The sequence below is a fragment of the Protopterus annectens genome, chromosome 4.part1, assembly GCF_019279795.1.
Source record: "Protopterus annectens isolate FY-2018-M chromosome 4.part1, PAN1.0, whole genome shotgun sequence".
Taxonomy (NCBI): Eukaryota; Metazoa; Chordata; order Ceratodontiformes; family Protopteridae; genus Protopterus; species Protopterus annectens.
In genome coordinates this window covers 286,003,773-286,020,833 of record NC_056734.1, presented here as the reverse complement: position 1 = coordinate 286,020,833, position 17,061 = coordinate 286,003,773, and the positions used below count along the sequence as shown (strand labels likewise).

General features: G+C 43.0%; 1 protein-coding gene across 1 annotated transcript in view; it reads left to right on the top strand.

Moving 5' to 3' along the window:
- The window catches only part of SPATA16 (spermatogenesis associated 16), a 2,543,770-nt gene that overhangs the window by 1,583,199 nt on the left and 943,510 nt on the right, over nucleotides 1-17,061 (top strand). Inside the window, exon 7 of the mRNA XM_044070135.1 lies at nucleotides 15,085-15,231. Within this exon, the coding sequence (XP_043926070.1) occupies nucleotides 15,085-15,231 (147 nt within the window). The remainder of the gene's footprint in view (nucleotides 1-15,084; nucleotides 15,232-17,061) is intronic.

Below are 17,061 nucleotides of genomic sequence, written 5' to 3'. Positions count from 1 at the left end.
TATGTAGGCCCTTGGGCCGATAGCCTAGTAGCTACCTATGAACCTATCAGATAAAGAAGTTATATCTTACCATAACATTCCATCTGTGTTGTTCATCTTCTTTCATTCATCACTTCCCACCCTCCTTCCCCCCTCCAAAGGCTCCTGGGGGATACTTTGGGTCTAAGTGGTGCCCTAGAGTAGTTGCAGAAGTGGCCTCGGCTTTACTTGATTCTCTCTAAACTCGATCTGAGGTAACAGGGAGAAGGGCTTTCTGGGTAGAGACTTAACTTGAGAGTTTTTTTGGCTGGCATGAGCTTGGTAATAGGCCGACTCGGTACCAAGGGTTCGAACCCAACCCATCAGTGATGAATGAAAGAAGATGAACAACACAGATAGAACGTTATGGTAAGACAACTTTTTAACAGCTGTACTTTACTTGTTGCTATTATTACAATGGATGTGGCAGTACGATTACATGATTATGACTATTAACTTTTGTTTTTATTAAAAGGCTATGCTAGAGGAAGCAATTACCCGATCTGATGCATTTTCTGTTATGTATACACCATCTTTAAAAAAGCTTTCCAAAGAAGACAGAGATCAAATAACATATGAATTTAAGCAAAGGCACCCTGATTATGTGGCCTTCATATATACAGGTATGATGTAGTGGGTAATATATATTTAGAGCATTTTGTCTCTGTGATTTTTGAGGTAATTTATTGTTGAAATTACATCACTTAGTGCTGTCCATTTTCATTCTGGTAAATGATTTACCACTTTATAAACTATATAATATCTTCAAAATAGTGGATCCACTCATGTACTGCAGTTACTCCTGAATATTTCAATAATTCATTACCTTTAGGAGTAGAAACAAAGAATTCCTTTCTAATTACTGCAAGATGCTACGTAATGTGTTCTTTTGCAAAGGTGCTCCCTTACACCATTTGTTCAGTTTTTCCGAACACTCAAATGGCCATTTTAATCCTTGTAGGTAATAGAGTCTTGTAAATTAACTGTTATATCATTCAGGTTGTGCTGTTCCATATACGTAGGTTTAATAGTGATTAACTAGTGTTATCTACTCTTCTGTGTTACTCATCTGTATTCACTTCTCCTTGAGTTATGGTCAGGAAATTTCTGGCAAGTGTGGAAATGGGTGGTTTGATTCACTAACTAGTGTCCTCTAACCTTCTGTGTTAGTGTTTACTGTTTACTACACCTAGGGTTTTAGTCAGAGATAATAGAACTTTGCAGGACATTTCTTTTTTTTCAGAATTCTGTTTTATTTATTTCAGAGATAATTCACCAACAAATTTACAATAGTCCCATGTACAAAGTGGGTACATACAAAAAATATAACCATATTGGGCATAAAACCATATAGATAATTTACCAGCAAGGTTACAATAAACAAGGAAATGGCACATAACCAATACTGTTGATAGTTTTGCATAAAAAAATAGTAGTATGACTTGATATAAAGATTTTTGACCTGTAGTTAACCCACAACTATATACAATATTTACAACTGCTACGTATGAGAAATTTCATAGAGCAGGGAATTTTACTGTTTCATATGTTCTATATAGTTAATATGAAACTGCGGAATTTACTCCTGCTTATTTTATTATTATGTATTCAGGGGACAGAAAGTAGTGAGTATTATAAGCTAATGCCTGTAATATCTACAAAGAGTATTATTTCTTAAGAATGTGGTCAATGAGAAAACCCCAAAACTTCTGATAGTAGGAACATTTTTTTACTATTTCTTGTTATTTTTATGGAAGGTGATGTATTTGAATGCCATGTTTCTGTATACCTCCCATGCTAATTTGGATCTATCTAACCAGTTTTGAGTGATGTAAAGTTTCATTAACATGAAAAGAGTGATAAGAATGTGGAATTTCTGCTTGGGTATTCTATCTGTGGTAATGTGAAGGATTGCAAACTCCCATGAAATAATATTTTTCCCATATCCCATCTTTTTTAGCCTGACTCTTAATGAACCCCATAGATTTTGAGCAAATTTGCAATCCCAAAGTATGTGAAGTAGGTCTGCATGCATCATCTGGCAGAATGGACAGAAAGGGGAAGAGTTTGAGTTAAATTTGTTGAGTCTAATTGGTGTGAAATAAGCATTATAACCGATCATTAATTGTGTATATAGTAGATTTCTAAAAGTAGATAACTTAACAGTATTTTTATAGCATGTGAAACCTGTTCCATTGTAATTTTATTGTTTATTCCATTCCAATATTTAGAGACTAGGTACAAGCTTGATATTTTATTATTGTAATTAATTTGTACACACAGACATCTCAGAATCGTTAATGATGTATTGACATCTGTTTGCACATCTTCGGTATGTTTTGAAATTTGCAATGAGTTCCATGATTTGTCTAATGATGATAATGTTTTTTTGCTTGTTGAAGTTTTCCTGATTTCACAGTGGTTTATTTTTAAGTTTGTAGAAGTCCCAAATGATAAAGTTTTTGATTAATGGATATTCAGCTAGATTTAACATCTTAATCCCTATTGTTAAGTTAGGGTTTAAATGAATTGGTTGTAATAACTTTAGAATATGTGAAAGGCTTAGAAATTCAAAAAGCTCTAGGAACATGAGAATTTTATGATTAAGTAAGTTATGTACTTTGAAATGTCCATGAAGGGGAGGGCTTTGGGGTTAAGTCTGTATTCTTTAATGTGATTATGCCATAATTTAACCCACAGTGGGAACCAATCATTGCAAAGTGGGTTATATTCCACAATGTAGATAATTCTGTTGGAACTTATTAATGTTAAGTTGTCAATCTCGCCTTCATTCTTGCTGGATGGGTTCGGAGCCGATCCTCGGCCCGACTGCCAATACTAAAGCTCGAGCTTATTCCACCGGCTCAAGGCTCCCCTATATCCCACAATGCTAGGCGGTAACTACTCAGATCTCGTTTGCCGCTTAACTGACGAGGTGCTTTCTTCTACCGGCTCTGGCAGGTTAGTGAGTTTTTCTTGTCAAAAACTTCAATTTTCTACCCGTATCCTTTCTATTTAGTTTAGTTTTTAATATAGAGTATCCCTTTAGTTTAAATCGGGTCTCCCTTGTGTTTGTATTCCCTTTTTATTCCCTTTTAACTTTTAGGCCTTTGGCCCACTCCCTTTTTTCCCCTGTCTTTTCAGTGTGACTGGATTTTTTCATTTGGTTAAAGGGTGTGTCTGTGTGTTGTGTCTGTGTTACATACAGTCTCTTTAGGATGTCTAAAGACTCCAAGGTCTCAGGCTTCAAGAAGTGTGATTCGTGCTATCAGAAAATGTCTCTGACAGACGGTCACACTTCTTGTGTCTATTGCCTAGGACCTTTGCACCTGCAGGACTCCTGTGCTGTTTGCCATGCATTCAGCCCTAGAGTCCTGCAAGAACACAAAAACAAACTTATACTTAGAGGCTTGTTAAAGCCTGAAGGCCCCTCGACCCAGTCTGCGTCGGGGAAGCCTTCAAAGACTTCCATGCCGTCTACTCCAGCTTCAGAGCCGTCTGTTGGGAGCATTAAGGCTGCCGACATCGGCTCCGGCTGGAGTCGATGTTTTGAAGTCTCAAACCGTTACCTCGGCTCCGGCCGGAGCTGAGGTTGCTAAGACTCAGTTGGCTCCGATAGTCTTATCGGAGCCACCTTCAAAGAAGAGGTCGAGGTCTCCTTCCATCAGCTCCATCCACTCGGCCCGGGATCCCTCTTCTGTCGGAGCGGAGCCATAGGTCCCATTCCTCTCGGTCCTCCAGGCTGTCCGACCATGACTTACAAAGGGTGGTGAGTAGACTTCTCAAGTCCGAGGCACTGGCCCAAATGCTGCATAGCCCTACTCAACAGTCAGCGGCTATTCCCATCCCTGCTTCTATTCCTCCTCCGACTCTTTGAGTTCGGAGCCGGGCTGCCGGAGCTGTAGCTGTCGGTGGGTCAGAGCTGATACCTACCATTTCGGCTCCGTCGTCTACTCAGATTTCCTCCTTGGAGGGATCTCGGTGCCAGGCTTCCCTCGCCGGCTCCGAGGGGGTGAGTGGCATCGGACCCTTGTCCGACCCCGTTCTCCCTCTCAGAGCATCGGCGCTGGTGAGTTCGGCTCCGACATCGGCCTCGGAGTCGTCCCTGTCGATGCCGGGGGGGTCCTTGTCTCCTCAGAGTGGGGACCTTCGGCCTTGGCTGATCGGGGCGCCTTCGAGGTCATGCGGAGTGTGCTAGACCCCGTGTCTACCCCACAGTCGTCTCAGTCAGCTCCTCGCTCTTCAGTGCCTGCGGTGGTTTCTACCCACCCCCTCATAACATTGACTCCCCTGAGTCTATCACCTCTGACACCGACTTGGAGGAATCTGAAGGTTCCCCTCGGTCCCCCTCTGAGGATGTCTCTTTTGCTGACATCCTTGAAATCCTTAAACAGAGGGGAACTGGCCCGCCTTAACCCTTCAGAGGATGAGTCGGTTTACATTGAGGCGTTTGGCTCTCGCCCTTCCACCTCCTGGGTGTCCCTCCCTTTGACCACCTTATGGAAGTGGTGGCAAGGAAGGCTTGGACGGCCCCTGATTCAGTGGAACCTACCCCAAGGAGGCCATCAAAATTTATTACTGCCCCTAAAGAGAAAGAGTTTCTATCTAAGGGTGTCTCTGTTGATGCCATGGTGGTGGCCGTAGCCACTAAGAAGGAGTTAGCCGATCCTTCGGTACCTGTCCATCCTCCTAATAAGGAGTCTAGGACCATGGACAGGTATGGTAAGCGGATGTTTTCATCAGCGACCTTTTCAATGCGGTCGCTGAACTACTTGTGTCACTTCACCCGTCTCCAGAGAGATTTGCTCAAGGATATGGGTGAGGCCATGCAGGATCCAACAGCTGAGGGGTTCCAAGACAAAATGAACTCCCAGTTGGCAACCCTGAATTTGATTGTCAACTCCTCCATGCGGCTTATCTCATATGCGGCTGATGGGGCGAGTAGGGCCACAGGCACAGGTGTAGCTTTACGACATCACGCCTGGATGCGGCTTTGCAATTTTGTGGACCCTTTCAAGGTGTCCTTCACCAATTCCCCGTTTGATGGCTCAACATTGTTTGGACCTCAGGTGAAGGATACATTGACTTGGTGCGAGCAGGAAGGTATGACTCTCTCTGCCGTGGGTGTCCGTTTTTCTACCCCTTCTAGACCTTATCCAAAAGGTCAGAAGGGAGGAAAAATGTGGTTCCGCAAACCACAGGGAGTCTCATCTGATGCACAAGGTCGATTCCCCTCTAGAGGCAGAGGGGGGAATAACAATAGACGCCGCCCTAGGGGCAGAGGAGGTCCGCAAAACCAGGGTAGCAGAGAAACTTTCTCTGATAAACCCTTTCAGCATCCCTGAGGAGCTGCCCGGCTGTCCACCTTCGGAGGCAGTCGGGGGAAGATTATCACTGTACCCAAAAGCCTGGCTTTCCTCACTCAAGACAAATGGGTACAGTCAGTCATATCCGAGGGTTACAAAATTCCCTTTATTCACATCCCATCCCAACCCAAAGGATCCCTTCTAGACTTTCCACACAGTCGAAGAGAACAAGCAGCATTAGAAATATCAAAGCTGCTGTCAAAAAGAGGTATCCAACCAGTCCCAGCAGACCAGCAAGGATCCGGAATCTACTCCAAATTCTGTTTGGTGCCAAAAAAAACAAGGGACTGAAGACCAATACTGGATCTCAGCAAGTTAAACAATTATATCAAAAAATGGGTCATGCTACAGTCCATTCTACCCTTCTTGGGTCAGGACAATTGGATGTGCTCGATAGACCTTCAGGATGCGTACTACCACCTCAGTGTCACTGCTCAACAGAGGCACAGCAAAATAATGGGTATAGTTCCCCATACTAAAGGGGTGGCGTAAGCCACAAAACTATGGGCTAGGCTTGTAAATGCCCTCGGGCAGATAGCCTAGTATGAACCTATGAACCTATGAACCATATCAAAATGCACAGACGCTCCAGGAGGATTCTCCGCTTCAGGTTGGGAGCCAGTCACTACCAGTTCAGAGCCCTGCCCTTTGGTCTCACTACAGCCCCCCGAGTGTTTACCAAATGCATGGCAGTGGTCGCGGCTCACTTGAGGTGTCAAGGATTCCAGGTGTTTCCATATTTGGACGACTGGCTCCTTACCGCCACCACCAGACATCAACTGCTTTTATCCAGAGACTTCACCATCTAAACTTGCCAAGCTCTAGGCATTTCAATAAATTTCGAAAAATCTGCCTTGTCAATGTATTACCTTTATAGGCGCCACCTTAGACACACTCAGTCTTTCCGCCAGACTTACAGAGCAAAGAGTGTTAGATATCCGCAAACAAGTTTACCTTCTACTTCAATGCAACAAGTTCAAAGCCAGGGTAGTCTTGAAGGTATTAGGACTCATGGCAGCTACTATCACACTTCTCTCCTTAGCTCGTTTTCACATGCGAATCCTCCAGTGGATGCTGTTTACTCAATGGTCCTTCCAACAGCTCCCGATGTCTCACATCATTCTACTAACTCAATCATGCAAGAATCACCTGTCTTGGTGGATCTCATCACCTTAAGTTCTCCAGGGCAGACCCTTCACCCCCCCCCAATCGCCGCGGTGACAACGGATGCCTCCCTGATCGGGTGGGGGGGGGGTATTATCAGGGCAGGACAGTCCAGGGCACGTGGCAACCTTTCGAGTGCCACTTGCACATAAATGTCTTGGAGATGAGAACAGTGCTTTTAGCGTTGCAAGCCCTTCAGGACTCGCTTCCCACAGGGACTATTGCAATTCAGACGGACAACATGTCCGTAGTATGGTACATCAACAAACCGGGCGGAACCAAGTCCTACCCCTTATGTCGAGAGGCACTCAGACTTTGGCAGTGGGCGATTTCTTCTCAGCATTTTCTGATAGCAACGCACATTCCTGGGAAGTCCAACGTGATTGCGGACAAGTTGAGCTGGGCCATTCTCATGCCTCACGAGTGGTCTCTAAAGAAATCAGTGCTGGAAGAAGTCTTCCAAAGATGGGGCCAGCCTTGCTGCGATCTTTTTGCTACTCCACAAAACAGCAAGTGTCATGACTTCTTCACTCTCTTCCCGTTACCAGGCCATCCCACCAGAGACGCTCTAGTCCACGATTGGCCCCGGGGACTTCTGTATGCTTTCCCCCCCTTTCCACTGATATCTCAATTAATTCAGAAAGCTATCGCCTTGAGAGTTACCATGATCCTCATTGCCCCTTACTGGCCTCGCCAGATATGGTTTCCATTCCTCCATCATTACCTGTTGGAGCAGCCTTGGCATCTGGACCTGGTGCCAGATCTTTTGACCCACCAGTCGGGCCAGCTGCACCACTCCCTTCAATCTCTCAACCTCACAGCGTGGTTTCTCCGATTCCTACCCTAGCCAGGCTTCCCTTAATCTCTCATTCGGTCCGTAACATCCTGATAGCCTCTCACAAGTCTTCTACCAGGAAGATTTATAATAGTAAGTGGAAACGTTTTTCCTTATGGGCAGCATCAAAAAATATAGACCCCTTCACTGCACCTATCCAGTCTATCCTAGATTTTCTGGGAGAGCTCTTTCATTTAGGCTCTTCCTCATCTACCATTAGAGTACAACTAGCTGCTATATCTAACTTTCATGTAGGTGTCTCAGACTCCAGTATCATGTCCCATAAGCTCTGCAAAGCCTTTTTAAGAGGTGTTTTTCTGCTCAAGCCCCCAATCAAAGATCCCCCACCTCAATGGGATTTGAATTTGGTCCTAGCATCCTTGATTCTCCCCCCCCTTCGAACCAGCGGCTTCATGCTTTCTTAAGTTGCTCTCATGGAAGACACTTTTTCTAGTAGCCATAACTTCAGCTAGAAGGGTATCTGAACTTCATGCTCTTTTTGCAGTCGTCCTCCTTACTTAGTTTTCCATAAAGACAGGGTGTCCCTCAGGACTAATCCGTCCTTCTTACCTAAGGTTTCCTCTGAGGCAAACCTAAACCAGACGATTGATCTCCCCGTCTTCTTCCCTGATTATTCCAACAGGTCGGAACAAAAGTTACATTTTCTAGATGTTCACCGCCAACTTAGATATTATTTAAACAGGACTAAACAGTTCAGGAAATCTGATCAGCTTTTCCTGTCTTATGCAGAAAGGAAATTGGGCCTTCCAGTTACTAAAGTGTCCCTTTCAAGATGGCTTACCTCTATAATTACCTTCATCTATGAAATTAGACATCAAAAACTGCCTTCAAGACCTAGAGCTCATTCAACTAGGGCATTAGCTACATCTGTAGCATTTCAGGACAGGCTGCCGATAGATTCCATTTGTGCAGCAGACACATGGGCTTCTCCTCATACCTTTATTTTACATTACAAATTGGATATGGCCTCCAGAAACCGTGCCAACTTTGGTTCCACAGTTCTCAAGAGTCTGTTCCGATAGGCCACCCGGGATAAGGTGCTAGGGACGCGGTCCCATCCAGCAAGAATGAAGGCGAGATTGACAACTTAACATTAAGAAGTTATGCACCTACCATAACGTTCCATGTTAGTTGTCTTCTTCTCGCCTTCTTTCAAAGGCCCCACCCTCCTTCCCCCTAGCCTGGACAGACAGATAGGAATTTTTGGGATCTTCCATTGGGGTTTTCCTTCCCACATGTTCTACCATCTCTATTCTCCCTTTTATGTTTGTGGTGGCTTACATACAGGTTTATATAGAGGTGGGTTCTTTTTCTCTCTTCTCCATACTATGGAGACCAGAACTTCTTCATTTTAGCTATCAAACGAGATCTGAGTAGTTACCGCCTAGCATTGTGGGATATAGGGGAGCCTCGAGCCAGTGGAATTAGCTCTCGAGCTTTAGTATTGGCCGAGTAGGAGCCTAGGATCGGCTCCGAACCCATCCAGCAAGAAAGAAGGCGAGAAGAAGACAACTAACATGGAACGTTGTGGTAGGTACATAACTTCTTATTATGACCCAGGGGGTTAGGTGTTGATTTCATAATTTGACACTTTAGAAAAATTCTCAATAGCATTTAGGATTTTATTTAGGTCCGTATTTGGTAGCTGAAAGTGTATGTTAATGTCATCTGCGTATGCTGTTAAGGTTAGGTTATTATGCAGAATCTCTGGAATATGGTGGAATGTTCTTTGTTTTATATATAGAGTTCAATATAGAGGTTAAAGAGATAGGGGGCAGCCTTGTCTAGTACCATTAATTATTTTTATTGGGTTAGACTGTGTCTTGTTCAAGAAAAGTGTCTTGGTGGAGGACTTGTAAAGCTTTTTAATTAGTCCAGTGAATTTTTAAGGGATATTGTAATATGACAGTGTTAAGTATAGAAAATCTAAGTTTACTCTATCAAATGCTTGCGTTTATATCATTTTATCGAAAGATGAAAATAGCGAACACTATTTCATCGAACCTAAAATATCTAAGCCACATATTATCGAACATTCAGAACATCAAATTTTTTCCTTGGGGAAAAAATTCGCTATTCCGAAACACATACACACAACACAAGCACACCAAAAAAACATCAATGCACACACATACACTTATAATCCTACAACTAACCCTACACTAAACTATACATACACTACTGTCCATCCACTTACCTTAACCCAAACCCTAACCCTAAGGTCCGTCACTATCGCACACTCACCTAACCCATGCCAAAACCCTGACTCACTTAACCCACCCCTAACCCTAATTCACCTAACCCGCACCCTAACTCACCTAACCCACGCCCTAATCCTAACAACCACACAATCGTACACTTACTTGAACCCGACCCGTACATTTCCACCACAGCGCTGAAAATAGCAAAGCCAGAGAACCGGCCATCCGAACTCTTTCCCTAGGAAAGAATTTGGTGTTCTGCAGCCTCGCTATTTTTAGCGTTCGCTCAAAACGGGTCGATATTAGAACATTCAAAGTTTTAAAACTTTGATGTTCTGATATAGATCCAAATGCTTTAGCTGCTAGTCTGGTTGATATGGGCATCCTGAGACAGTGTAGCAACTGCCTTATGTACACAGACAACTCTCTACTACTACCACCTAGGAACAGAATATGTGAGAGATGCAATCACATTATGAACCTAGAATCCTTGCTGTCTCAGTCACAAGCCAGTACATCTGGCACTGAGAAGGTTGCCTGCACAAACACTACGAACACCACACCTCTAACACCACCCACATCTGTACAACACACTCCTTCATATCCGGGGGCTCTCAACAAAAACATACCTAAACAAAAGGGACCTCTGAAGCAAAAACAAACACGCACATCACAACCACAGCACCAAACATCACACATAGTGCACATGCCTGTGTCTCACATCCTCTAAGGCCCAACCACAAACCCAACATACTAGTCATAGGATACTCTATCTTGAAACACACAGATGTGCCCCTCACCAGGCTAGACAAGGACAAAGTCACAGTAAGTTGCTTGTCAGGTGCTAGAATCCACCATATCACACACACACTCAAGTCTCTTAACAAGAGGTACTGTTATGACTCTGTCATAGTCCATGTTGTTGTGAATGACTTGAGACATACCTCTCTGGACTATATGAAGAGAGACATGATTGAGCTTGCTGAATATGTGTCCCAGGCAGGTGTGTCCCTAGCCTTAAGCAGCATCCTAACATCACCCAGAATGATACCTCAATGCAAACAGAAAATGATTGATTTTTAACAATTGGCTTAGTTTCTGGTGTGATTCCAAGGGGATCCAGTACCTGACAGCCTTGGAAGACATGATTGACAGACCATGATGCTTTGCTAGAGATGGCCTTCATCTGTCTCCCTTGGGCTTTAGGCTTCTGGCAAAGGCTTTTGCCTCCCCCATAGTGCCTTTTTTAGGCAAAGTCATGAGCACAAAATTACCAACATGAAAAATTCTTATAAACGAAATTTAAAGGTCATCTTGCTAAAAGCTAGGAGTCTTAGCATGAAACTGCACTCATTGCAAGCATTCCTTGCCCTGGAGGATGCTGAAATTTGTTCAGTTACTGAAACATGGTTCAAAGCTGTGGAGAGCACCACAACCTTACCAAGTTACTCATTCTACCATACTTTCTGACCCCAAATGGAGGGTTACAAAGCCAAAGGAGGTGGAGTTTTAATATTTATGAAAGACATACACACATCCAGGCTGGTCAGATGGTATGACACAGAGGAGACACTCCAAGTACAGTTAACTGTTGACAAAACACCTATTCAAATCATAGCTAGTTACAGACCCCAACTATGACTCAGGACGCCCACTCCACCTAACTGGACTTATTTGAATCTATCAAGATTCAGTCCTTTACCCTGATCCTGGGTGACTTTAACTACCCAACCATAGAGTGGAAGACCTATTCTAGCCCAAACATGAATGCCTAGATATTCCTCGACTTTGTCAATGCCAGTGCATTGGATTAGCTGGTCGACATCCCCAAGAGAGGTGAAAATATCCCAGACCTGGTTCTAACCAACATGAGTAGCCACTGTAGCACTCCTACAGTGTCATCCTTCTTGGTAAGATCCGACCATAAAGCAATCACTTTTGAAGTCACCATCTCCCCTGACCCCCCCCCCCCTTTTCAGGGTCTACAATATCCTCAGAGCCGGTAAAAGCAGCTTCACAACCACCGTCCCTTCAGTTGGAACTAGCACTAATGTCCAAGCCTACACCAAAAAACTATATGAGCACCTGCATAGCTGTATGGACTCAGCAATACCTGACAGGACCAAATTATTTTCCTCAAGGAAGAGTAAACCTGTCTGGTGGACAACAGCAATAAACAAACTCTATACCAAAAGGAAAAAATTGCTGTCCAAGGCAAAGAAGAAGCAGGTGTCAAGTTGGTTGGAAGCAATCTCTTCTTTGTCTGAGCAAGCAAATAAGGCCACTAATGAAATCCTCTAAGGCTAATATTGAGTCCAAATTGGCCACATCCACCAAGGGCAATCACAAGACCTTTTTCACATATGTCCGCAATCTCAAAGGCAACACCCAAACCTGCTCTGAACTGTGGTCAATAACACCACATACACAAATGCCATCGATATAGCCAAACTGCTGGCAGACAGGTTCAGTGAAAACTTCAACCCACTGTCCCCCCATCAGTAAACCAGGACATCCCCAGCACCTGCCCCCCCCTCCCCTCATCACCAGGGAGCAGGTCCTTAATGCCCTGTCAAAGGCAAAAAATAGTCTCCATGAGAACCGATAACATCCCTGGCTGTATCCTACATGAACTAAGGCATGAGCTCTCAGCTCCATTAGACACCCTATTTAACCAAAGCCTGAGCTCTGTCTTCATCCCAGCTGAATGAAGGACAGCCACCATCATCCCTCTACACAAAGGTGGAGCATCCACTGACCCAGGCAGTTATAGGCCCATCAGCCTAACTAGCCTGATCTGCAAGGCCATGGAATGCATTATCATGAATGAACCGTATAAACAAGGACATTGGCAACCTCCAAACGCCTGACTCCACACAGTTTGCTTTTGTTAAAGGGAGATCATGCCTGTTAAACTTGGTCGACTTCTTTGAAACAGTCACCAAAGCCATGGACAAGGGGAAGACGGTACATACCACCTACCTTGACCTAGCCAAAGCCTTTGACACTATTCCCCACTCGGGCATAATAGCTAAACTCTCCCAGCTAGTCATCAACCCATATGCTACCAGATGGGTAGCTAACTGGCTCACTGATAGAACACACCCAATCAAAGTAGGGGAATACATGTCTAGTAGTAGACCCGTAATGAGCGGTATACCCAAAGAATCGGTCTTGGGGCCTCTACTGTTTGGAATATACTTTTCTGAGGTGCAAGCCAAAACCAGTGGTCTGTGGCTGACCATGTTTGCAGATGACTGCAAGCTGGGTGCTGTCTTAAATTCCCCTAGTGATGTGAATATCCTCCAAGAGGGCCTTACCAAAACTAATGACTGGTGCCAGAAGCATGGCCTCAAGCTGTATGTCAAGAAATGCATCATTATCCCCTTTGGGGGAAATGTCATCCCCACTAATTATCACAATAACAACGTACTAAGCATGCAATCAGTCGTGAGGGACTTGAGCACCCAGGTTGATAGCATCTTGCGGCAAAAAGTCCACAGGTTCCCAGAAAAAAACTTCCAAAACGAACAATCCTTCAACATGAAATAAGTCAAGCGCTTTCGCCCGGGTCCTCCCAGGCTTTATCAAGATGATCTTGATAAAGCCTGGGAGGACCCGGGTGAAAGCACTTGACATTTCATGTTGAAGGATTGTTCGTTTTGGAATTAAAAGTTTTTTTCTGAGAACCTGTGGACTTTTTGCCGTGAGTTTTGCTTTTTACCTGGTCGGTAACTGCTTCAATTTTGTTTTTTGATAGCAACTTGCCTTTTGACCACCACGTTGCCTCTGTTGTACAGAAGGCTTTCTACATGGCCCACCTCATTAATAAAGGTATTTCATCCAGGAACAAGGAGGTCATAACATTCCTGTATTCCTCCCTTATCAGACCCATTATCAAGTACAGTGCCCCCTTTGGCATGTACCTTGCCAAGCACATGCAGCATTTAGAAAGACCACAGAGGTTCCTGACCTGGAAAATCCAGGGTCTCAAACACATATCCTATACAGATAGGCTAAAAACCCTATCCCTGTACTCAGACTCATAAGACAGCTCAGAGGTGTCTGGCATACAAGGCCATTTCAGACTCAGCCTTGATGGAGTTGCCGCATATCCGTAAGACAAACTGCACTCGCACAACCTACATGTAAGGCCCTAACCTGGTCTGTGACATTAATAGAACTTGTTGGCAGAATAGATTTGTGTCCCAAAGACTCCTGTGGAATAGACTTCTTCCTCATGTCAAGCAGAGTACCACTCTAGCCCTCTTTAAGAGAAACCTGGATGACTGGACAGAGAACAGAAAATAAATCCCTGGAATCCCATCTGTGTCCCTGCTGGACAGGGGAAATAGGTGCTGACTTTGAGGGAACATGGCTGAAATTCTTGGCTAGGCTTATAAGGGCCTCCGGGCCAATACCCTATTTCCTATGAACCTGGATCACCCAGAGGAATCCCACACAAATGCAGGGAAGACATGCAGACTCCATACAGAAGGCACCCCAGTCGAAAATCGAGCTGGAGAATCTCTTGCTGTGAGGTGCCAGAGCAACCGCTACACCACTGCGCCGTCCACTTGAAAAGTGTGAGAATGTAGATCTGAAGAACTACAAATTATAGTAGAATCGTCAGCATTCTGAACTTATTACCATCCATTTGTGTGGTTAGACATGTCACTGAAGAAGTCTGTGGGTAGTAATGGTCCTAACTTGCTGCTTTGTGGGGCTTCTTCTTCTTGATCATGTGTCATTGGCCTCTCTTAGGTTATACAAGGTCTTCCTGAAAGGTACTTTTTTGCTCAGGCCATCTATCAAGGACCCTACCCCCCTCCTTTGGGATATGACAATTCGTCTCCCGGCCTTAACTCAGTCACACTTTCAACCAGCAGCAAAGGGGGATCTAAATTTTTTTCCTGGAAAACCATTTTTCTAGTTGCCATTACATCTCCTAGAAGAGTTTCAGAACTTTAGGCTTTATCTTACCAGCCATCTTATATAACTTTTAATAAAGACAGGGTTTCTCTTAACACAGACATGTCGTTTCCTCTGAAAGTAGCTACTAAGGTCACACTTAACCAGTCCATTAATTTACCAGTGTTCTTTCCAAAATTCTCCATTAAAGGGGAATATATGCTTCATTTATTAGATGTAAACAGACAGCTGAAATTTTATTGCTCATAATATAATGACCCATGCACATGTATTGTAACAGTTAACGAGTACCTGAGCTGTTATTCATGAGAACTTCTAGCCAAGATATTGTGATGCAAGCTCAGAAATAATGAATGCATGTAATTGATAAATTTCATAACTTCAGGAGCTAGAACTTTAATTACTTTTGTTTCATATCATTATATTCATTATTATTATTATTTCATTATGTCTTATTGGCTGTCTAGTTAGAATAACAAATTTGATTGTTATGGAGAACATATTAGGTTTGCACTGCAAACATCTAAATTCATAATTATTGTTTCAGATCCAGAAGTGGCTCATATTCTGCCACAGAAAATTGAATGGTCTTCTCAGGTTTGTCATCACTGTATCCTAACTATTGGATTCAGGAATAAAGAAGATGGTAACTTCCTTGAAATACTGGATAACAAAACGTCACTAACATTTGGAGGTATTTTGATCTGTAATGCAGAGATTTAACATGTGTGAATTAGTATCAGTTTGTGATCCAGTTAACCTTATCACATATGCAGTTCTAATTAAGAATCAGTCATTAATGCATTTCCAGGAAAATGATCAAGAACATTGGAATATGTTGTATAAATAACATTATTTTACAGTTTGAAATGTCTAGAAATAGTCCAGCAAAACACTATAAAAACTAGGGTGTCGTGATATTATTATGAGAATTATATGTTGTCTGCTTTAGAAAAAAATACATAACCTGCTATAAATGTAGGCACTCTTCTAAAAACACAGCTATATGAAGATATTTGGAATATTATAAGCACACTGTTTAATATTATTGCAGTGGTTTTCATTTGGCAGAGTTGCACACCTTTCAACAAAGACATCACAATGTCACCAGATGAGGTTCTTAATTTAACTTGTAAATTTATGAACATAATTGGTGAGTTAATTTTTACAAGTTTGTTCTTCTTTTGGCTTTTCCCGGTTAGGGATCGCCACAGCGGAACTCTGGTCCGCTAATGATTGGCAGTAGATTTTATTACGGTGCCGAGGTGCCAGCCCGACGCCCAACCTTCAATGAAGGCACACCCATTCACGCATGTCTTTCGAATGCCACTCAGCCGCGGGGAGGACATGCAGACTCCACACAGAAGGCGCTCCAGCCGAGAATTGAACGGCAGAACCTCTTGCTGTGAGGCGACAACGCTACCGCTGCACCACCACTGCTTAGTACAAGAATAATATTTTTTTCTTTCTGAAGCATGAGAAACTTTTACATTACTGAATGTCCCATGTAGCTTTCTACTTCCCAACTTAAGTACAGTTGTCTCAGCATATGACCCCAGCCTCCAGAAAAAAAAATGTTCATGCAGTCAGAAAAATGAAGGAAATGTTGTCTAGGGTTGAGATAGATGAATTGATACAATTAGAGAAGCAAAGAGGAAGTCTTCAGCAGTGACACAGGACAAATGCAAGTGAAAAGTGGAGGATGAACTGCCTTAACTGTTAGCTTGACAGATGGACAGAGTGGGTTGAGGTCTGTTAGACCCTTTTTGTTTCCACTTTGAGTCTGTACACAGCAGTATATGGACAGACCTTTTACTCACGACTTATAAGGAAATGTTCACTTAAATGACCTGCCTAGAGATTTGATGGCATTATTATAATAATTTACATAAATAGGTTTGTGTTAAGCATTCCAAAATCTGCAGTTATGTCTCTTGTATGCATGAGTGTACTTGTTTCAGAGCAGTATATACGTGTCTTATAAAATACAAACTCACTTTTCACCAGATTGTAGTTTCAACAAATCCTTGTCTCTCTAGTATGCCACTGGACATGCTGTTATTCATTTTATCATCTGCCCTTGTGTCAGCGTTCATGATGCTGTGCTTGTAGGTTTTATAGACATTTTATATGGAAGAATGTGGTCTGAGAGTTTAATACTTTTGTCTGAAGATTATATTCACAGTTTTTTTTTTGCTGAGGTGGATACAGTCTTCTTCAAAAGTCAAGAAAAGACACTCTGTGTCAAACAACATAGGAAGTTACAATGAACACGATGTCCAAAAAAAAAATAAAATAATAATAATAAATAAAAAATAAACTTTCCTTTGTAACACAAGGCAGTGAGCTCTGATTTCCACTGGGACCCTAGCTTATATTGTAACTTTCTGCATTAGTCAGCATACTTAAGAGTCTTTTCAGCAGACGTCCCCGGCTTCAGTCTTATTGTTCCCGAAATATGATTCTTTTGCAATAAGCAGCATTAACTGCATTTGCCCATTGCCCCCAAAGAGATTTAGTTTGT